We start from the raw sequence: 22,500 nt of genomic DNA, 5'->3' as shown, positions 1-22,500 counted from the left end.
GTAGAGGTACAGGTACACAGACAGGTAGATGTACAGGTAAACCGACCGGTAGAGGTACAGGTACACAGACAGGTAGAGGTACAGGTACACAGACAGGTACACAGACAGGTAGAGTTACAGGTACACAGACAGGTAGAGGTACAGGTAAACAGACAGGTAGAGGTACAGGTACACAGACAGGTACAGGTAGAGGTAACTGTACACAGACAGGTAGAGGTACAGGTACACAGACAGGTAAAGGTGAGTTGTACCTCCAGTATTCCTATGTTTGAGCTCTCAGGTGTCGTCAGGATGTAACTTCGAGCAATAGAGCGAAACGGAGTTTTAATTTCCAGAAGACTCCTCATGATGGATTCATCATTGAGTTTCTACAAAAAAATAGAATAAACAGTAAGTACTAGTACTGGTACAAGTATAAACAGTAAGTACTAGTACTGGTACCAGTATAAACAGTAAGTACAAGTACTAGTAGTGGTACCAGTATAAACAGTAAGTACTAGTACTAGTACTGGTACCAGTATAAACAGTAAGTACTAGTACTGATACCAGTATAAACAGTAAGTACTAGTACTGGTACCAGTATAAACAGTAAGTACTGGTACTCTTACCAGTATAAACAGTAAGTACTAGTACTGGTACCAGTATAAACAGTAAGTACTGGTACTGTTACCAGTATAAACAGTTAGTACTAGTACTGGTACCAGTATAAACAGTAAGTACTGGTACTGTTACCAGTATAAACAGTAAGTACTAGTACTGGTACCAGTATAAACAGTAAATACTAGTACTCTTACCAGTAAAAACAGTAAGTACTAGTACTGGTACCAGTATAAACAGTAAATACTAGTACTCTTACCAGTATAAACAGTAAGTACTAGTACTGTTACCAGTGTAAACAGTTAGTACTCGTACTGGTACCAGTATAAACAGTAAGTACTGGTACTGTTACCAGTATAAACAGTAAGTACTAGTACTGGTACCAGTATAAACAGTAAATACTAGTACTCTTACCAGTATAAACAGTAAGTACTAGTAGTGGTACCAGTATAAACAGTAAGTACTAGTACTCTTACCAGTATAAACAGTAAGTACTAGTACTGGTACCAGTAGAAACAGTAAGTACTGGTACTGTTACCAGTATAAACAGTTAGTACTAGTACTGGTAGTATAAAGAGTACTATTAATGGTACTTTAATGAACTGGTAGTATAAAGAGTACTCTTAAAGGTACTTTAATGAACTGGTAGTATAAAGAGTACTGTTAATGGTACTTTAATGAACTGGTAGTATAAAGAGTACTCTTAAAGGTACTTTAATGAACTGGTAGTATAAAGAGTACTCTTAAAGGTACTTTAGTGTAGTGGTAGTATAAAGAGTACTGTTAATGGTACTTTAATGAACTGGTAGTATAAAGAGTACTCTTAAAGGTACTTTAATGAACTGGTAGTATAAAGAGTACTCTTAAAGGTACTTTAATGAACTGGTAGTATAAAGTGTACTGTTAATGGTACTTTAGTTAAGTGGTAGTATAAAGAGTACTCTTAAAGGTACTTTAATGAACTGGTAGTATAAAGAGTACTGTTAATGGTACTTTAGTGAACTGGTAGTATAAAGAGTACTGTTAATGGTACTTTAGTTAAGTGGTAGTATAAAGAGTACTCTTAAAGGTACTTTAGTTAAGTGGTAGTATAAAGAGTACTGTTAATGGTACTTTAGTGTAGTGATAGTATAAAGAGTACTCTTAAAGGTACTTTAATGAACTGGTAGTATAAAGAGTACTGTTAATGGTACTTTAGTGAACTGGTAGTATAAAGAGTACTCTTAAAGGTACTTTAATGAACTGGTAGTATAAAGAGTACTCTTAAAGGTACTTTAGTGAACTGGTAGTATAAAGAGTACTGTTAATGGTACTTTAGTTAAGTGGTAGTATAAAGAGTACTCTTAAAGGTACTTTAGTGTAGTGATAGTATAAAGAGTACTCTTAAAGGTACTTTAATGAACTGGTAGCATAAAGAGTACTCTTAAAGGTACTTTAATGAACTGGTAGTATAAAGAGTACTCTTAAAGGTACTTTAATGAACTGATAGTATAAAGAGTACTCTTAAAGGTACTTTAATGAACTGGTAGCATAAAGAGTACTCTTAAAGGTACTTTAATGAACTGGTAGTATAAAGAGTACTCTTAAAGGTACTTTAATGAACTGGTAGCATAAAGAGTACTCTTAAAGGTACTTTAATGAACTGGTAGCATAAAGAGTACTCTTAAAGGTACTTTAATGAACTGGTAGCATAAAGAGTACTCTTAAAGGTACTTTAATGAACTGGTAGTATAAAGAGTACTCTTAAAGGTACTTTAATGAACTGGTAGTATAAAGAGTACTCTTAAAGGTACTTTAATGAACTGGTAGTATAAAGAGTACTCTTAAAGGTACTTTAATGAACTGGTAGTATAAAGAGTACTCTTAAAGGTACTTTAATGAACTGGTAGCATAAAGAGTACTCTTAAAGGTACTTTAATGAACTGGTAGTATAAAGAGTACTGTTAATGGTACTTTAGTGAACTGGTAGTATAAAGAGTACTCTTAAAGGTACTTTAATGAACTGGTAGTATAAAGAGTACTCTTAAAGGTACTTTAATGAACTGGTAGTATAAAGAGTACTCTTAAAGGTACTTTAATGAACTGGTAGTATAAAGAGTACTCTTAAAGGTACTTTAATGAACTGGTAGTATAAAGAGTACTCTTAAAGGTACTTTAATGAACTGGTAGTATAAAGAGTACTCTTAAAGGTACTTTAATGAACTGGTAGCATAAAGAGTACTCTTAAAGGTACTTTAATGAACTGGTAGTATAAAGAGTACTGTTAATGGTACTTTAGTGAACTGGTAGTATAAAGAGTACTCTTAAAGGTACTTTAATGAACTGGTAGTATAAAGAGTACTCTTAAAGGTACTTTAATGAACTGGTAGCATAAAGAGTACTCTTAAAGGTACTTTAATGAACTGGTAGTATAAAGAGTACTCTTAAAGGTACTTTAATGAACTGGTAGTATAAAGAGTACTCTTAAAGGTACTTTAATGAACTGGTAGTATAAAGAGTACTGTTAAAGGTACTTTAATGAACTGGTAGTATAAAGAGTACTCTTAAAGGTACTTTAATGAACTGGTAGTATAAAGAGTACTGTTAAAGGTACTTTAAGTACTAGTAAAGGGTTTCTAACCTTCCTGCTGACTTGAGTGTCGATGAAGACGATGTCGTCCAGAGTCAGGATCAGTTTGGTGATGTTTGCTGTTCTCCTGTTCTTCCTGTACACACATATTACTATTAGTAGTAGTAGTAGCAGTAATATTCGTATTATTATAATTTGAAGCCTTGATCAGGTTTACACTTCATCAATAGATCATTTAAATGATTTATGGTGCTGGAGTTCAGACTGAGTGTCTTCACCTGATCCTGTAGACAAACGCTCCAATCAGAGCGCAGAACAGGAGGAAGATAAAGAACATCATCATGGTGTCCAAACCTGCAGAAATACACAGAAAATATACATAATATACACTCATTACTATGATGGTAGGTAGGGGACGCTCTACAGAGCCCAGACCTTGAGTTAGCATCGACATCCTGAACTTTCCCAGCAGCACCTGAACATCCCATCACAGACACAGCTAATAGAATCTATGATCGAAAAAGTTCCCACCCTCCCTGTAGGTCAGTGAACACACCCTCACTGCAGGCTTCCTGTGGACTGAACCTATGATGGACAAAGTTCCCACCCTCCCTGTAGGTCAGTGAACACACCCTCACTGCAGGCCTCCTCTGGACTGAACCTATGATAGACAAAGTTCCCACCCTCCCTGTAGGTCAGTGAACACACCCTCACTGCAGGCCTCCTCTGGACTGAACCTATGATAGACAAAGTTCCCACCCTCCCTGTAGGTCAGTGAACACACCCTCACTGCAGGCTTCCTGTGGACTGAACCTATGATGGACAAAGTTCCCACCCTCCCTGTAGGTCAGTGAACACACCCTCACTGCAGGCCTCCTGTGGACTGAACCTATGATAGACAAAGTTCCCACCCTCCCTGTAGGTCAGTGAACACACCCTCACTGCAGGCTTCCTGTGGACTGAACCTATGATGGACAAAGTTCCCACCCTCCCTGTAGGTCAGTGAACACACCCTCACTGCAGGCTTCCTGTGGACTGAACCTATGATGGACAAAGTTCCCACCCTCCCTGTAGGTCAGTGAACACACCCTCACTGCAGGCTTCCTGTGGACTGAACCTATGATAGACAAAGTTCCCACCCTCCCTGTAGGTCAGTGAACACACCCTCACTGCAGGCTTCCTGTGGACTGAACCTATGATGGACAAAGTTCCCACCCTCCCTGTAGGTCAGTGAACACACCCTCACTGCAGGCCTCCTCTGGACTGAACCAACAGAAGCTGGCGGTGGGGGGTTTCCCTCCGGTGAAGGTGAAGGAGCGACTCAGCGGTCTCAGACTGCCGACCGTCCCGTCGGTGTGAGTCGGAGCGAGCGAGTGCGTCGGCACAAGTCGGTCGCCATCGCTGTCCAACACCACGTATCTGGCCTGCAGGCCACGCCCCTCTTTACCTCCGTACAACACCTGAGAAAAGAAGAAGAGAAGAAGAAGAAGAGATGAAGAAGAAGAGAAGAGAAGAAGAGAAGAGAAGAGAAGAGAAGAAGAAGAAGAGATGAAGAAGAAGAGAAGAAGAAGAAGAGAAGAAGAAGAAGAGATGAAGAAGAAGAGAAGAGAAGAAGAAGAAGAGATGAAGAAGAAGAGATGAAGAAGAAGAGAAGAAGAAGAGAAGAAGAAGAAGAGAAGAAGAAGAGAAGAGAAGAGAAGAAGAAGAAGAGAAGAAGAAGAAGAGAAGAAGAAGAGAAGAGAAGAGAAGAAGAAGAAGAGAAGAAGAAGAAGAGATGAAGAAGAAGAGATGAAGAAGAAAAGAAGAAGAGAAGAGAAGAGAAGAGAAGAAGAAGAAGAGAAGAAGAAGAAGAGATGAAGAAGAAGAGATGAAGAAGAAAAGAAGAAGAGAAGAGAAGAGAAGAAGAAGAAGAGAAGAAGAAGAAGAGATGAAGAAGAAGAGATGAGAAGAGAAGAGAAGAGAAGAGAAGAAGAAGAAGAGATGAAGAAGAAGAGATGAAGAAGAAAAGAAGAAGAGAAGAAGAAGAAGAAGAGAAGAAGAAGAAGAGAAGAGAAGAAGAGATGAAGAAGAAAAGAAGAAGAGAAGAAGAAGAGAAGAAGAAGAAGAGAAGAGAAGAAGGAGATAACAAGAAGAAGAGAAGAAGAAGAAGAGATGAAGAAGAAGAGAAGAAGAGAAGAAGAAGAAGAGAAGAAGAAGAAGAGAAGAAGAAGACAAGAAGAAGAAGAAGAAGAGAAGAAGAAGAGAAGAAGAAGAAGAAGAAGAGAAGAAGAAGAGAAGAACAGAAGAAGAAGAAGAGAAGAAGAAGAAGAGAAGAAGAAGAGAAGAAGAAGAAGAGAAGAAGAAGACAAGAAGAAGAAGAAGAAGAGAAGAAGAAGAGAAGAAGAAGAGAAGAGAAGAAGAAGAAGAAGAGAAGAAGAAGAGAAGAACAGAAGAAGAAGAGAAGAAGAAGGAGATAACAAGAAGAAGAGAAGAAGAAGAAGAGAAGAAGAGAAGAAGAAGAAGAGAAGAAGAAGACAAGGAGAAGAAGAAGAGAAGAGAAGAAGAAGAAGAGAAGAAGAAGAAGAAGAAGAAGAGAAGAGAAGAAGAAGAGAAGAAGAAGAGAAGAGAAGAAGAGAAGAAGAGAAGAAGAAGAAGAGAAGAAGAAGACAAGGAGAAGAAGAAGAGAAGAGAAGAAGAAGAAGAGAAGAAGAGAAGAAGAAGAAGAGAAGAAGAAGACAAGGAGGAGAAGAAGAAGAGAAGAGAAGAAGAAGAGAAGAAGAAGAAGAAGAAGAAGAGAAGAGAAGAGAAGAGAAGAAGAAGAGAAGAGAAGAAGGAGAGAGGAGAAGAGAAGAAGAAGAGAAGAAGAAGAGAAGAAGAAGAGAAGAAGAAGAGAAGAGAAGAAGAAGAGAAGAGAAGAAGAAGAGAAGAGAAGAAGGAGAGAGGAGAAGAGAAGAAGAGAAGAGAAGAAGAAGAAGAAGAAGAAGAAGAGAAGAAGAGAAGAAGAAGAGTAGAGGTGATGAAACTGGAGCTGACAACATCTTCCTCCTCGTGCTCATCATCATCGGTTCATCATGTGACTGATGATGTCACTAAAATAGAAAGTGTTTACAAACAGGAGGAGTGGGACCTCTGTAGGAACGGACTGATGATAAATATATATAAATATAGAATGTATAGAATATATAATATATAATATATAGAATGTATAGAATATATAATATATAGGGTTAGGGACATCTTCTAATCTCTGAGATTTAACTACGTCGAGCTCAGAGCTCTGAGCTCTGAGCTCTGGGCTCTGGGCTCTGGGCTCTGGGCTCTGGGCTCTGAGCTCTGGGCTCTGGGCTCTGGGCTCTGAGCTCTGGGCTCTGGGCTCTGGGCTCTGAGCTCTGGGCTCTGGGCTCTGGGCTCTGGGCTCTGAGCTCTGGGCTCTGGGCTCTGAGCTCTGGGCTCTGGGCTCTGAGCTCTGGGCTCTGAGCTCTGGGCTCTGGGCTCTGGGCTCTGGGCTCTGGGCTCTGGGCTCTGGGCTCTGGGCTCTGGGCTCTGGGCTCTGAGCTCTGGGCTCTGGGCTCTGGGCTCTGGGCTCTGGGCTCTGGGCTCTGGGCTCTGAGCTCTGAGCTCTGAGCTCCACGATGTGACGGATTCAACCAAATAAAACTTAATGTGAGGTTTCAGTCTTCAGGTCTCATGTCACCTCCATTCAGGGAACCAGCGTTTATACTATATACAGTTTATAGTATAGTATAGTATAGTATAGTATAATATATAATATATAGTATAGTATAATAATGTATTTAAATGTATTATTTGTGTTAAATTTTGAAATGAATTCAGTGAACCAGCGTTTATAGTATAGTATAGTATAGTGTATATATATATAGTATAGTATAGTATGTATATATATATAGTATAGTATAGTATATTGTAGTATAGTATAGTATATATATATATATAGTATAGTATAGTAAGTATAGTATATCTATATAGTATAGTATATATATATAGTATAGTATATATATAGTATAGTATAGTGTATATATATAGTATAGTGTATATATATATAGCATAGTATATATAGTGTATATATATATATAGTATAGTATATATATAGTATATCTATATATATAGTATAGTATATATGTATAGTATAGTAAAGTATATATATAGTATAGTATATATATAGTATAGTATATTATAGTGTAGTATAGTATAGTATATTATAGTATAGTATAGTAAAGTGTATATATATAGTATAGTATAGTATATATAGTATAGTATATTATAGTGTAGTATAGTATAGTAAAGTATATATATAGTATAGTATAGTAAAGTATATATATATATAGTATAGTATATATAGTATAGTGTAGTATATATAGTATAGTATATATATAGTATAGTATATATATATTATAGTATATATATAGTATAGTATATATATATAGTATAGTATATATATAGTATAGTATATATATAGTATAGTATATAGTATAGTATAGTAAAGTATATATATAGTATAGTATATGTATAGTATAGTATAGTATATATATAGTATAGTATAGTAAAGTATATATATATATAGTATAGTATATATAGTATAGTATATATAGTGTAGTGTATAGTATATATAGTGTAGTATAGTATAGTAAAGTATTTATATATAGTATAATATAGTATAGTAAAGTATATATATATAGTATAGTATAGTATATATAGTATAGTATATTATAGTGTAGTATAGTATAGTAAATTATATATATATAGTATAGTATAGTATATATAGTATAGTATAGTATAGTGTAGTATAGTATAGTATATATATAGTATAGTATAGTATATTATAGTATATTATAGCGTAGTATAGTATATATATAGTATAGTATATATAGTATAGTATATATATATATTATAGTGTAGTATAGTATAGTATAGTGTAGTATAGTATATATATAGTATAGTATATTATAGTGTAGTGTAGTATAGTATATTATAGTGTAGTGTAGTATAGTATATTATAGTATAGTATAGTATATTATAGTATAGTATAGTATAGTATAGTATATTATAGTATAGTATAGTATATATAGTATAGTATAGTATAGTATAGTGTAGTATAGTATAGTATAATATAGTATAGTATAGTATATATAGTATAGTATAGTATAGTATAGTATAGTATATTATAGTATAGTATATTATAGTATAGTATATATAGTATAGTATAGTATAGTATAGTATAGTGTAGTATAGTATAGTATATTATAGTATAGTATAGTATAGTATAGTATAGTATAGTATAGTGTAGTATAGTATAGTATATTATAGTATAGTATAGTATAGTATAGTATAGTATAGTATAGTATAATAATGTATTTAAATGTATTATTTGAGTTAAATGTTGAAATGTTTCTGACCTGATTGAAACCCTGGAAATCAAAGCCTCCATCTGATTGGACGAGCTGATTGCCTGTCACCCAGTTCCCGCCCCCCGCCTGACGACGCTCCTCCACCGCCTTAGCAACGAAGTACACCATGTTAAAGATGGTCCCAAAGACCGGAGACACCTGCAGACGAAAACACAGTACAATACTTTCATCATTCATTTATACTTCATTACATTTCAATAGTTTTAACTTTGATTTGATTTATTCATTCATCTAAATTCATCTATATATAATATAAATATAATATAATATATATAAATTCATCTCAAATCAACAGATAAAGTTTTGTTTTTATTTTTACATGTTGAGTAAATGTTGTTTTTTGTTGTGTAGTACTAGTTGCTGTGTAGTCATAGTTGTGTATTTACCTCGGTGGCGGCCACAGCCGACCGGATCTCGCGGTTGATTTGCGCCTGACGAAAAGCTTCGTAGAAACTCTGGTCGGACGCCATGGTAACGGTCAGAACGGAGCTGTAGGCGTGGCGAAGCTGCGTGCTATTGGTCAGCTGAGGAAATGCTGCATCCTGATTGGACAGACGAGAGAACCATGAACATTATTCTGGGGGTCGGTATATATACAGTTTATGTACTATATACTGTATACAGTATATACTATATATATACTGTATACAGTATATATACAGTATATGTACTATATACTATATACAGTATATATACATATTGAGTTATTAAAGAGTTTTGTGTTGAACTGCAGCAGTTTGATGAAGTCCGATCCGTCTGTTTGGTATTAAAGTGATCGGTTACCTGGTACGGCATGGCGTACAGCAGGGCGTCGTACGGAATAAACTGTAGAGTATATAGTATAGCATATATTATATATACCTGGTACAGCATGGCGTACAGCAGGGCGTCGTACAGAATAAACTGTATAGTATATAGTATAGTATATATTATATATACCTGGTACGGCATGGTGTACAGCAGGGCGACGTACGGAATAAACAGTAGAGTATATAGTATAGTATATATTATATATACCTGGTACGGCATGGCGTACAGCAGGGCGTCGTACGGAATAAACTGTATAGTATATAGTATAGTATATATTATATATACCTGGTACAGCATGGCGTACAGCAGGGCATCGTACAGAATAAACTGTATAGTATATAGTATAGTATATATTATATATACCTGGTACGGCATGGTGTACAGCAGGGCGACGTACGGAATAAACAGTAGAGTATATAGTATAGTATATATTATATATACCTGGTACGGCATGGCGTACAGCAGGGCGACGTACGGAATAAACAGTAGAGTATATAGTATAGTATATATTATATATATCTGGTACAGCATGGCGTACAGCAGGGCGATGTACGGAATAAACTGTAGAGTATATAGTATAGTATAGTATATATTATATATACCTGGTACGGCATGGAGTACAGCAGGGCGTCGTACGGAGTAAACTGTATAGTATATAGTATAGTATAGTATATATTATATATATCTGGTACAGCATGGCGTACAGCAGGGCGTCGTACGGAGTAAACTGTATAGTATATAGTATAGTACATATTATATATACCTGGTACGGCATGGAGTACAGCAGGGCGTCGTATGGAGTAAACTGTATAGTATATAGTATAGTATAGTATATATTATATATACCTGGTACAGCATGGCGTACAGCAGGGCGTCGTACAGAATAAGCTGTATAGTATATAGTATAGTATATATTATATATACCTGGTACGGCATGGCGTACAGCAGGGCATCGTACGGAATAAACTGTATAGTATATAGTATAGTATATATTATATATACCTGGTACAGCAGGGCGTCGTATGGAATAAACTGTATAGTATATAGTATAGTATAGTATATATTATATATACCTGGTACGGCATGGCGTACAGCAGGGCGTCGTACGGAATAAACACGTAACCGTCGGAAACCATCCCCGTGTCCAGAGCAGCCAATAGGAGCTCTCTCTGATCCTCTCCACCAATCAGGACGGAGCTCATGCACATTATCACCACTGAAAAACAAGAAATAAATTTGTTATAAGTGTTTTAGATGTTAAAGCCGTGGGCACACTGCCCGCATGAGGCTCACGTGGCGTCTACATTGCGTGGTGGCTGCGTGATGCAGGAGTCTGGTGTTCACACTAGACGCTTGTTGGCTGCTTGTTGGCTGCTTGTTGGCTGTGTGTCGGCTACTTGTCGGCTGCGTGTCGGCTGCTTGTCAGCTGTGTTTCTGCTGCTGCTGTCAGCTCTTTCTTTCTGAATAAAGTTTGCCTTTTAATGGCCATTTAACTTCATGATAAATATAATTTATATTTATGTTAGACAGAGAAAGGTTCAGTAACGTGGTAATTAGTAAATAATAGTAATAATCCACAATTAAAACTCCTACTGTATTCATTTATGATGCTTTCCAAGTCACTGCTTGTTCCACATCACTGTCTGGCACATATTTCAGAATAAAAGCCTCGTGTTAACAAATGAAGGAATTCTGTGCAAAGAAAACCCGCTTTAGGGCTTTTATTTTGAAATGAAAGCAGGAAGTGCTGATTTAAACCCCAAACTTGATCAATTCTTGGAGCTCTCAAAGTGACTGCGTGTTCCACAGCACTGACTGCTCATATTTCAGAATAAAAGCCTCGTGTTAACAAATGAAGGGATTCTGTCTATAGAAAAAACGCCTGAGGGCTTTTATTTTGAAATGAGAGCAGGAAGTGTTGATTTAAAAATAAATTTACTTAACTTTACTTTTTTTCATCTCCGTAACATATTCTACAGATAAACCTGTAAACTGTAGTAAAGTCTTGCTGGTATGAAGTTAATATACTGTCAATAGATCACCTTCACTGTCTGTGACATATTCTACAGATGTCTAGACATGGAAACTGTATTATGTTGCTGGTATGATGTTAATATACTGTCAATAGATCACCTTCACTGTCTGTGACATATTCTACAGATTACTAGACATGTAAACTGTATTATGTTGCTGGTATGATGTCCATATACTGTCAATAGATCACCTTCACTGTCTGTTGCTGCTGGGACACGCAGCCGAGACGCGAGCGGCTCGCGTGTAAAATAGGCGAGCCTTCTATTCTATAAAATAGACGCGCGTCTCATGCGGGCAGTGTGTCCACTCTAACCTGTTAACATGGACGCCGAAATAAAAAACAAGCCGCCACGCGAGCCTCATGCGAGCCTCATGCGGGTCTCACGCGAGCAGTGTCCACCACTTAATCTGATGATAATCTGGAGGATTAAATGTGTCAGATTACATCTAGAGACATAATCACACTTCAGTCTCAGTTCATCTTTCAGCTCTGACCTTTGACCTTGTCAGCCTCTCTGATCGCTCTGAGCGCCTCCCGAGGTCCGCCCTTGTTCTTTGTTTCCATGGTAACTACCGGACCAATCGGCAGGCCCAGAGCTCTGAGCGCCGAGGCCACTTCCTGTCCGGTGCTCTCCCATAGGTCGGATGGAGCTGATGACCAATCAGGAAGAGGAAGGACAAAGTGAGAGACGATTAACAGATAGTGACATCACACCCTCATTATAGACCACGCCCCTGCAGTGACATCACACCCTCATTATAGACCACGCCCCTGCAGTGACATCACACCCTCATTATAGACCACGCCCCTGCAGTGACATCACCTCCTCATTATAGACCACGCACCTGCAGTGACATCACACCCTCATTATAGACCACGCACCTGCAGTGACATCACACCCTCATTATAGACCACGCCCCTGCAGTGACATCACCTCCTCATTATAGACCACGCCCCTGCAGTGACATCACACCCTCATTATAGACCACGCCCCTGCAGTGACATCATCTCCTCATTATAGACCACGCCCCTGCAGTGACATCACCTCCTCATTATAGACCACGCCCCTGCAGTGACATCATCTCCTTATTATAGACCACGCCCCTGCAGTGACATCACCTCCTCATTAGACCACGCCCCTGCAGTGACATCACCTCCTCATTATAGACCACGCCCCTGCAGTGACATCACCTCCTCATTATAGACCACGCCCCTGCAGTGACATCACCTCCTCATTATAAACCACGCCCCTGCAGTGACATCACCTCCTCATTATAGACCACGCCCCTGCAGTGACATCACCTCCTCATTATAGACCACGCCCCTGCAGTGACATCATCTCCTCATTATAGACCACGCCCCTGCAGTGACATCATCTCCTCATTATAAACCACGCCCCTGCAGTGACATCACCTCCTCATTATAGACCACGCCCCTGCAGTGACATCATCTCCTCATTATAGACCACGCCCCTGCAGTGACATCACCTCCTCATTATAGACCACGCCCCTGCAGTGACATCACCTCCTCATTATAGACCACGCCCCTGCAGTGACATCACCTCCTCATTATAGACCACGCCCCTGCAGTGACATCATCTCCTCATTATAGACCACGCCCCTGCAGTGACATCATCTCCTCATTATAAACCACGCCCCTGCAGTGACATCACCTCCTCATTATAAACCACGCCCCTGCAGTGACATCATCTCCTCATTATAAACCACGCCCCTGCAGTGACATCATCTCCTCATTATAAACCACGCCCCTGCAGTGACATCACCTCCTCATTATAAACCACGCCCCTGCAGTGACATCACCTCCTCATTATAGACCACGCCCCTGCAGTGACATCATCTCCTCATTATAGACCACGCCCCTGCAGTGACATCATCTCCTCATTATAAACCACGCACCTGCAGTGACATCACCTCCTCACCTGAGATGACGGCGACGTGCGTCCAGCGGAAGAACCTGAGCACGGTGAACAGGACTTTGCTGGGCGGAGTGACGGGCGGTAGGTTCGGCCAATCAGCATCCAGACAGCCTGGAGAGGCAAGCCCCACCTCCCAGTGCTGAGCCAATAAGGAGGCAGCATGACAGAGGGCGGGGTTGAAGGGTCCAATGTAGGCGTGGCCATAGCCATCCATGTCCCCGAGTTCTGTCAGAGCTGAAAACCACAGAAGAAGAAGAATCACAGGTGAGATATCAACAGTCATCATTGGAATTAATGTCATATAACAGGTTTAATCTATATATTTTATATAACTATAACTTTAGTATAGAGTGGTCATATACATGCAGTTGTTCTAAAACAGGTTTAATCTATATATTTTATATGACTTTAACTTCTTTGGAGTGGTCGTATACATACATGATACATTGATACATTGATAAATGTGAATTGAACCCTCGTCATTAGGAGCAGTTTGGGGTTCAGTGCCTTGCTCAAAGACTCTTGGACATGCAGAGAGAATCGAACCTGGTGGTTAAAGGACAACCAGCTCCGCCCCGTCATATCACGATCTAATGATTCTGTTCAATTAAAATGATTCTGTTTAATTAAATAAGTTAATTGATGAACTCCTCGTTAGATCACTGACCTTCAGTTTAATTAAACTAGTTAATTGATGAACTCCTCGTTAGATCACTGACCTTCAGTTTAATTAAACTAGTTAATTGATGAACTCCTCCTTAGATCACTGACCTTCAGTTTAATTAAACTAGCTCATTGATGAACTCCTCGTTAGATCACTGACCTTCAGTTAAATTAAACAAACTAATTGATGAACTCCTCGTTAGATCACTGACCTTCAGTTTAATTAAACTAGTTAATTGATGAACTCCTCGTTAGATCACTGACTTTCAGTTTAATTAAACAAACTAATTGATGAACTCCTCGTTAGATCACTGACCTTCAGTTTAATTAAACTAGTTAATTGATGAACTCCTCGTTAGATCACTGACCTTCAGTTTAATTAAACTAGTTAATTGATGAACTCCTCGTTAGATCACTGACCTTCAGTTTAATTAAACTAGTTAATTGATGAATTCCTCGTTAGATCACTGACCTTCAGTTTAATTAAACTAGTTAATTGATGAACTCCTCGTTAGATCACTGACCTTCAGTTTAATTAAACAAACTAATTGATGAACTCCTCGTTAGATCACTGACCTTCAGTTTAATTAAACAAACTAATTGATGAACTCCTCGTTAGATCACTGACCTTCAGTTTAATTAAACTAGTTAATTGATGAACTCCTCGTTAGATCACTGACCTTCAGTTTAATTAAACTAGTTAATTGATGACCTCCTCGTTAGATCACTGACCTTCAGTTTAATTAAACTAGTTAATTGATGACCTCCTCGTTAGATCACTGACCTTCAGTTTAATTAAACTAGTTAATTGATGACCTCCTCGTTAGATCACTGACCTTCAGTTTAATTAAACTAGCTCATTGATGAACTCCTCGTTAGGTCACTGACCTTCAGTTTAATTAAACTAGTTAATTGATGAATTCCTCGTTAGGTCACTGACCTTCAGTTTAATTAAACTAGTTAATTGATGAATTCCTCGTTAGGTCACTGACCTTCAGTTTAATTAAACTAGTTAATTGATGAATTCCTCGTTAGGTCACTGACCTTTGGAGGTGGAACAGTCCTCATCCAGCAGTTTGACTTCGTACCAGTATCCTCTGCTCAGACCGCTGTCGCTCCGTAACCGTGACAACGCCAGGTTGGCCGCCGCTGTTGGCATTGCGCGGGAGAACATAGGATCACATGACCACGGACCAATCAGAGCCAGCTTAAAGGTCGCTGTCCAGATCTCAGAAATGCCTAGCAACCACAGACACGACCCTAGCAATAACCTGGGAAGCTGCATCCCGGCGACCTGCAGGAAATAAATAATAGAAACAACAGAAACAATAAAACAACAGAAACAATAGAAACAATAAAACAATAGAAACAATAGAAACAGTTGATTTCAGTTCAGGGAGGAAAATAAAAACTATTCAGCTGACATCAGTCGTTGATGATCAGAAACACAAACAAATCAATAATCCATCAAATCAAATTACATCTCTATCAGACGAAACTAGGATCCTGGACGCACCACCATCAAAACCTGTTTCCATGGTGATAAGGTCAGCTGACTCACACTGTGGACATCACTTCATCTTCGCTTTAACCATCAAACTTAAATAATAATATATCATAATAATATAATAATAATATATAATAATAATAATAATAATAATATAACAATAATAATATTATAATAATATAATAATAATAATATAATGATAATAATAATATAATAATAATAAACAGAAAAGCATCAGACAGAAACAAACAGCTCTAAATGAGATCATGAAGATATCAGAGAAGAAAAAGAAGAAGACGATGCCACAAAACTGGCTCATCAATTATTGATTTAAGTTGATTAAATATGTGACAGTTTATCTGAATATTATATTAAATATGTGACAGTTTATCTGAATATTATATTAAATGTGTGACAGTTTATCTGAATATTATATTAAATATGTGACAGTTTATCTGTATATTATATTAAATTACTGACAGTTTATCTGTATATTATATTAAATAACTGACAGTTTATCTGAATATTATATTAAATATGTGACAGTTTATCTGAATATTAAATTAAATAACTGACAGTTTATCTGAATATTATATTAAATATGTGACAGTTTATCTAAATATTATATTAAATAACTGACAGTTTATCTGTATATTATATTAAATAACTGACAGTTTATCTGAATATTATATTAAATAACTGACAGTTTATCTGTATATTATATTAAATAACTGACAGTTTATCTGACTATTATATTAAATATATGAGTTTATCTGAATATTATATTAAATAACTGACAGTTTATCTGAATATTATATTAAATATGTGACAGTTTATCTGTATATTATATTAAATAACTGACAATTTATCTGTATATTATATTAAATAACTGACAGTTTATCTGTATATTATATTAAATATGTGAGTTTATCTGAATATTATATTAAATAACTGACAGTTTATCTGAATATTATATTAAATATGTGACAGTTTATCTGAATATTATATTAAATATGTGACAGTTTATCTGAATATTATATTAAATAACTGACAGTTTATCTGTATATTATATTAAATAACTGAGTTTATCTGTATATTATATTAAATATGTGACAGTTTATCTGAATATTATATTAAATAACTGACAGTTTATCTGAATATTATATTAAATAACTGACAGTTTATCTGTATATTATATTAAATATGTGACAGTTTATCTGAATATTATATTAAATATGTGACAGTTTATCTGAATATTATATTAAATAACTGACAGTTTATCTGAATATTATATTAAATAACTGACAGTTTATCTGTATATTATATTAAATATGTGACAGTTTATCTGAATATTATATTAAATATGTGACAGTTTATCTGAATATTATATTAAATAACTGACAGTTTATCTGAATATTATATTAAATATGTGACAGTTTATCTGAATATTATATTAAATAACTGACAGTTTATCTGTATATTATATTAAATATGTGACAGTTTATCTGAATATTATATTAAATAACTGACAGTTTATCTGAATATTATATTAAATATGTGACAGTTTATCTGTATATTACTGTATAATATTGTATATTATTGTATATTACTGTATATTATTACATTAATGTGTCGCATCTCAGACTCTGACTGATCACACAGGCTGAACCCAGCTGACTGCTGTGACCTCTGACCTTTAAATCTTCCCGTTAATACCGACTGACACCATTAGCTAATGCTAAAGAGCGCTATGAACGCTAAGTATAGCAACAATGCTAACGCTCTTAACACAAGCTGAGAGGGAGACAGAGGACATGTCAGCACCACTCTGAGAGCCAACGTCTACCTGAACACCACTCTCACCTGGTGACATCACCCAGCTGTGTGATGACATCACATACTAATGTATAGTCACCCATCTCCCGTCTCTAATGTATATTTAATTTGACTCCAAAATTTATAATATGATGTTTATATGAAACAATGTTCACATGTTTGTAACAGTTTCCATCATCATCACACCTGTACCTGACTGTGACAACATCATCACACCTGTACCTGACTGTGACATCAACCAACACACCTGTACCAAAATGTGACATCATCATCACACCTTTACCTGACTGTGACATCACCAACACACCTTTACCTGACTGTGACATCACCAACACACCTGTACCTGACTGTACTGTGACATCATCATCATCCAACACATCTGTACCAGACTGTGACATTAACCAACACACCTGTACCTGACTGTGACAACATCATCACACCTGTACCTGACTGTGACATCAACCAACACACCTGTACCTAAATGTGGCATCATCATCACACCTTTACCTGACTGTGACATCACCAACACACCTGTACCTGACTGCGACATCAACCAACACACCTGTACCTGACTGTGACATCACCAACACACCTTTACCTGACTGTGACATCACCAACACACCTGTACCTGACTGTGACATCACCAACACACCTGTACCTGACTGGGACATCAACCAACACATCTGTACCTGACTGTGACATCATCATCACACCTGTACCTGACTGTGACATCACCAACACACCTTTACCTGACTGTACTGTGACATCATCATCATCCAACGCACCTGTACATGACTGTACTGTGACATCATCATCATCCAACACATCTGTACCAGACTGTGACATTAACCAACACACCTGTACGTGACTGTGACATCATCATCATCCAACACATCTGTACCTGACTGTGACATCAACCAACACACCTGTTCCTGACTGTGACATCATCCAACACACCTGGACCCGACTGTACTGTGACATCATCATCACACCTTTACCTGACTGTGACATTACCAACACACCTGTACCTGACTGTGACATCAACAAACACACCTGTTCCTGACTATGACATCATCCAACACACCTGGACCTGACTGTACTGTGACATCATCATCATCATCCAACACACCTGTACCTGACTGTACTGGGACATCATCATCATCCAACACACCTGTACCTGACAGTACTGTGACATCATCATCATCCAACACCTGTACCTGACTGTGACATCAGCCAACACACCTGTACCTGACTGTGACATCAGCCAACACACCTGTACCTGACTGGGACATCATCATCACACCTGTACCTGACTGTAACATCAGCCAACACACCTGTACCTGACTGTGACATCATCATCACACCTGTACCTGACTGTGACATCATCATCATCACACCTGTACCTGACTGTGACATCAACCAACACACCTGTACCTGACTGTGACATCAACCAACACACCTGTACCTGACTGTGACATCACCAACACCACTGTACCTGACTGTGACATTATCCAACACACCTGTACATGACTGTGACATCACCAACACCAATGTACCTGACTGTGACATTATCCAACACACCTGTACATGACTGTACTGTGACGTCATCATCATCCAAAACACCTGTACCTGACTGTACTGTGATATCATCATCATCCAATACATCTGTACCTGACTGTGACATCAACCAACACACCTGTACCTGACTGGGACATCATCATCACACCTTTACCTGACTGTGACATCACCAACACACCTGTACCTGACTGTGACATCAACCAACACATCTGTACCTGACTGGGACATCAACCAACACATCTGTACCTGACTAGGACATCATCATCACACCTGTACCTGACTGTGACATCACCAACACACCTGTACCTGACTGAACTGTGACATCATCATCCTCCAACACACCTGTATATGACTGTACTGTGACATCACCATCATCCAACACACCTGTACATGACTGTACTGTGACATCATCATCATCCAAAACACCTGTACCTGACTGTACTGTGACATCATCATCATCCAACACATCTGTACCTGACTGTGACATCAACCAACACACCTGTACGTGACTGTGACATCAACCAACACACCTGTTCCTGACTGTGAAATCATCCAACACACCTGGACCCAACTGTACTGTGACATCATCATCACACCTTTACATGACTGTGACATCACCAACACACCTGTACCTGACTGTGACATCAACAAACACACCTGTTCCTGACTGTGACATCATCCAACACACCTGGACCTGACTGTACTGTGACATCATCATCATCATCCAACACACCTGTACCTGACTGTACTGGGACATCATCATCATCCAACACACCTGTACCTGACTGCACTGTGATATCATCATCATCCAACACATCTGTACCTGACTGTGACATCACCAACACACCTGTACCTGACTGCGACATCAACCAACACACCTGTACCTGACTGTGACATCACCAACACACCTTTACCTGACTGTGACATCACCAACACACCTGTACCTGACTGTGACATCACCAACACACCTGTACCTGACTGGGACATCAACCAACACATCTGTACCTGACTGTGACATCATCATCACACCTGTACCTGACTGTGACATCACCAACACACCTTTACCTGACTGTACTGTGACATCATCATCATCCAACGCACCTGTACATGACTGTACTGTGACATCATCATCATCCAACACATCTGTACCAGACTGTGACATTAACCAACACACCTGTACGTGACTGTGACATCATCATCATCCAACACATCTGTACCTGACTGTGACATCAACCAACACACCTGTTCCTGACTGTGACATCATCCAACACACCTGGACCCGACTGTACTGTGACATCATCATCACACCTTTACCTGACTGTGACATTACCAACACACCTGTACCTGACTGTGACATCAACAAACACACCTGTTCCTGACTATGACATCATCCAACACACCTGGACCTGACTGTACTGTGACATCATCATCATCATCCAACACACCTGTACCTGACTGTACTGGGACATCATCATCATCCAACACACCTGTACCTGACAGTACTGTGACATCATCATCATCCAACACCTGTACCTGACTGTGACATCAGCCAACACACCTGTACCTGACTGTGACATCAGCCAACACACCTGTACCTGACTGGGACATCATCATCACACCTGTACCTGACTGTAACATCAGCCAACACACCTGTACCTGACTGTGACATCATCATCACACCTGTACCTGACTGTGACATCATCATCATCACACCTGTACCTGACTGTGACATCAACCAACACACCTGTACCTGACTGTGACATCAACCAACACACCTGTACCTGACTGTGACATCACCAACACCACTGTACCTGACTGTGACATTATCCAACACACCTGTACATGACTGTGACATCACCAACACCAATGTACCTGACTGTGACATTATCCAACACACCTGTACATGACTGTACTGTGACGTCATCATCATCCAAAACACCTGTACCTGACTGTACTGTGATATCATCATCATCCAATACATCTGTACCTGACTGTGACATCAACCAACACACCTGTACCTGACTGGGACATCATCATCACACCTTTACCTGACTGTGACATCACCAACACACCTGTACCTGACTGTGACATCAACCAACACATCTGTACCTGACTGGGACATCAACCAACACATCTGTACCTGACTAGGACATCATCATCACACCTGTACCTGACTGTGACATCACCAACACACCTGTACCTGACTGAACTGTGACATCATCATCCTCCAACACACCTGTATATGACTGTACTGTGACATCACCATCATCCAACACACCTGTACATGACTGTACTGTGACATCATCATCATCCAAAACACCTGTACCTGACTGTACTGTGACATCATCATCATCCAACACATCTGTACCTGACTGTGACATCAACCAACACACCTGTACGTGACTGTGACATCAACCAACACACCTGTTCCTGACTGTGAAATCATCCAACACACCTGGACCCAACTGTACTGTGACATCATCATCACACCTTTACATGACTGTGACATCACCAACACACCTGTACCTGACTGTGACATCAACAAACACACCTGTTCCTGACTGTGACATCATCCAACACACCTGGACCTGACTGTACTGTGACATCATCATCATCATCCAACACACCTGTACCTGACTGTACTGGGACATCATCATCATCCAACACACCTGTACCTGACTGCACTGTGATATCATCATCATCCAACACATCTGTACCTGACTGTGACATCAGCCAACACACCTGTACCTGACTGTGACATCATCATCACACCTGTACCTGACTGTGACATCATCCAACACACCTGGACCTGACTGTACTGTGACATCATCATCATCATCATCATCCAACACACCTGTACCTGACTGTACTGGGACATCATCATCATCCAACACACCTGTACCTGACTGTACTGTGACATCATCATCATCCAACACCTGTACCTGACTGTGAAATCAGCCAACACACCTGTACCTGACTATGACATCAGCCAACACACCTGTACCTGACTGTGACATCATCATCACACCTGTACCTGACTGTGACATCATCATTATCAAACACACCTGTACCTGACTGTGACATCACCAACACACATGTACCTGACTGTAACATCATCATCATCATCACACCTGTACCTGACTGTGACGTCACCAATACACCTGTACCTGACTGGGACATCAACCAACACACCTGTACCTGACTGTCCACGTCACATCACCAACACACCTGTACCTGACTGTCCTGTCACATCACCAACACACCTGTACCTGACTGTGACATCATCCAACACACCTGAACCTGACAGTCCTGTGACATCATCATCACACCTGTACCTGCTAGAGTATAGAACTGTTTTCTATTATATACTGTCTATAATAACTAACTATAGCATCTAACCACAGTTCAGTCTACAGTATAGAACTGTTTTCTATTATATACTCTTTCTATAATAACTAACTATAACATCTAACCACAGTTCAGTCTACAGTATAGAACTGTTTTCTATTATATACTCTTTCTATAATAACTAACTATAACATCTAACCACAGTTCAGTTTACAG

The 22,500-nt window shown here is 38.7% G+C and overlaps 1 protein-coding gene across 9 annotated transcripts in view; it reads right to left on the bottom strand.

Annotated features, from left to right (window-relative positions):
• LOC119484190 (retinal guanylyl cyclase 1-like) overlaps positions 1–22,500 on the bottom strand; it is a 32,956-nt gene that overhangs the window by 9,530 nt on the left and 926 nt on the right. For 4 of the 9 annotated variants that reach the window (XM_037762849.1, XM_037762848.1, XM_037762841.1 and 1 more), the window contains exons 2-11: positions 15,060–15,309; positions 13,356–13,586; positions 11,911–12,066; positions 10,455–10,597; positions 8,958–9,113; positions 8,560–8,709; positions 4,407–4,626; positions 3,445–3,520; positions 3,218–3,302; positions 252–368 (exon numbers count right to left, since the gene is read on the bottom strand). In XM_037762849.1, coding sequence (XP_037618777.1) covers positions 252–368; positions 3,218–3,302; positions 3,445–3,520; positions 4,407–4,626; positions 8,560–8,709; positions 8,958–9,113; positions 10,455–10,597; positions 11,911–12,066; positions 13,356–13,586; positions 15,060–15,300 — 1,575 coding nt within the window. In that variant the 5' untranslated portion in view covers positions 15,301–15,309. Of the gene's footprint in view, positions 1–251; positions 369–3,217; positions 3,303–3,444; positions 3,521–4,406; positions 4,627–8,559; positions 8,710–8,957; positions 9,114–9,354; positions 9,399–10,454; positions 10,598–11,910; positions 12,067–13,355; positions 13,587–15,059; positions 15,310–22,500 lie in introns of those variants that run through there. The other 5 variants (XM_037762846.1, XM_037762843.1, XM_037762844.1 and 2 more) reach the window with 5 other exon arrangements.

The sequence above is a fragment of the Sebastes umbrosus genome, unplaced genomic scaffold (genome assembly GCF_015220745.1).
Source record: "Sebastes umbrosus isolate fSebUmb1 unplaced genomic scaffold, fSebUmb1.pri S35, whole genome shotgun sequence".
NCBI classification, from domain to species: Eukaryota; Metazoa; Chordata; class Actinopteri; order Perciformes; family Sebastidae; genus Sebastes; species Sebastes umbrosus.
This window is presented reverse-complemented; position numbering and strand designations above follow the sequence as displayed.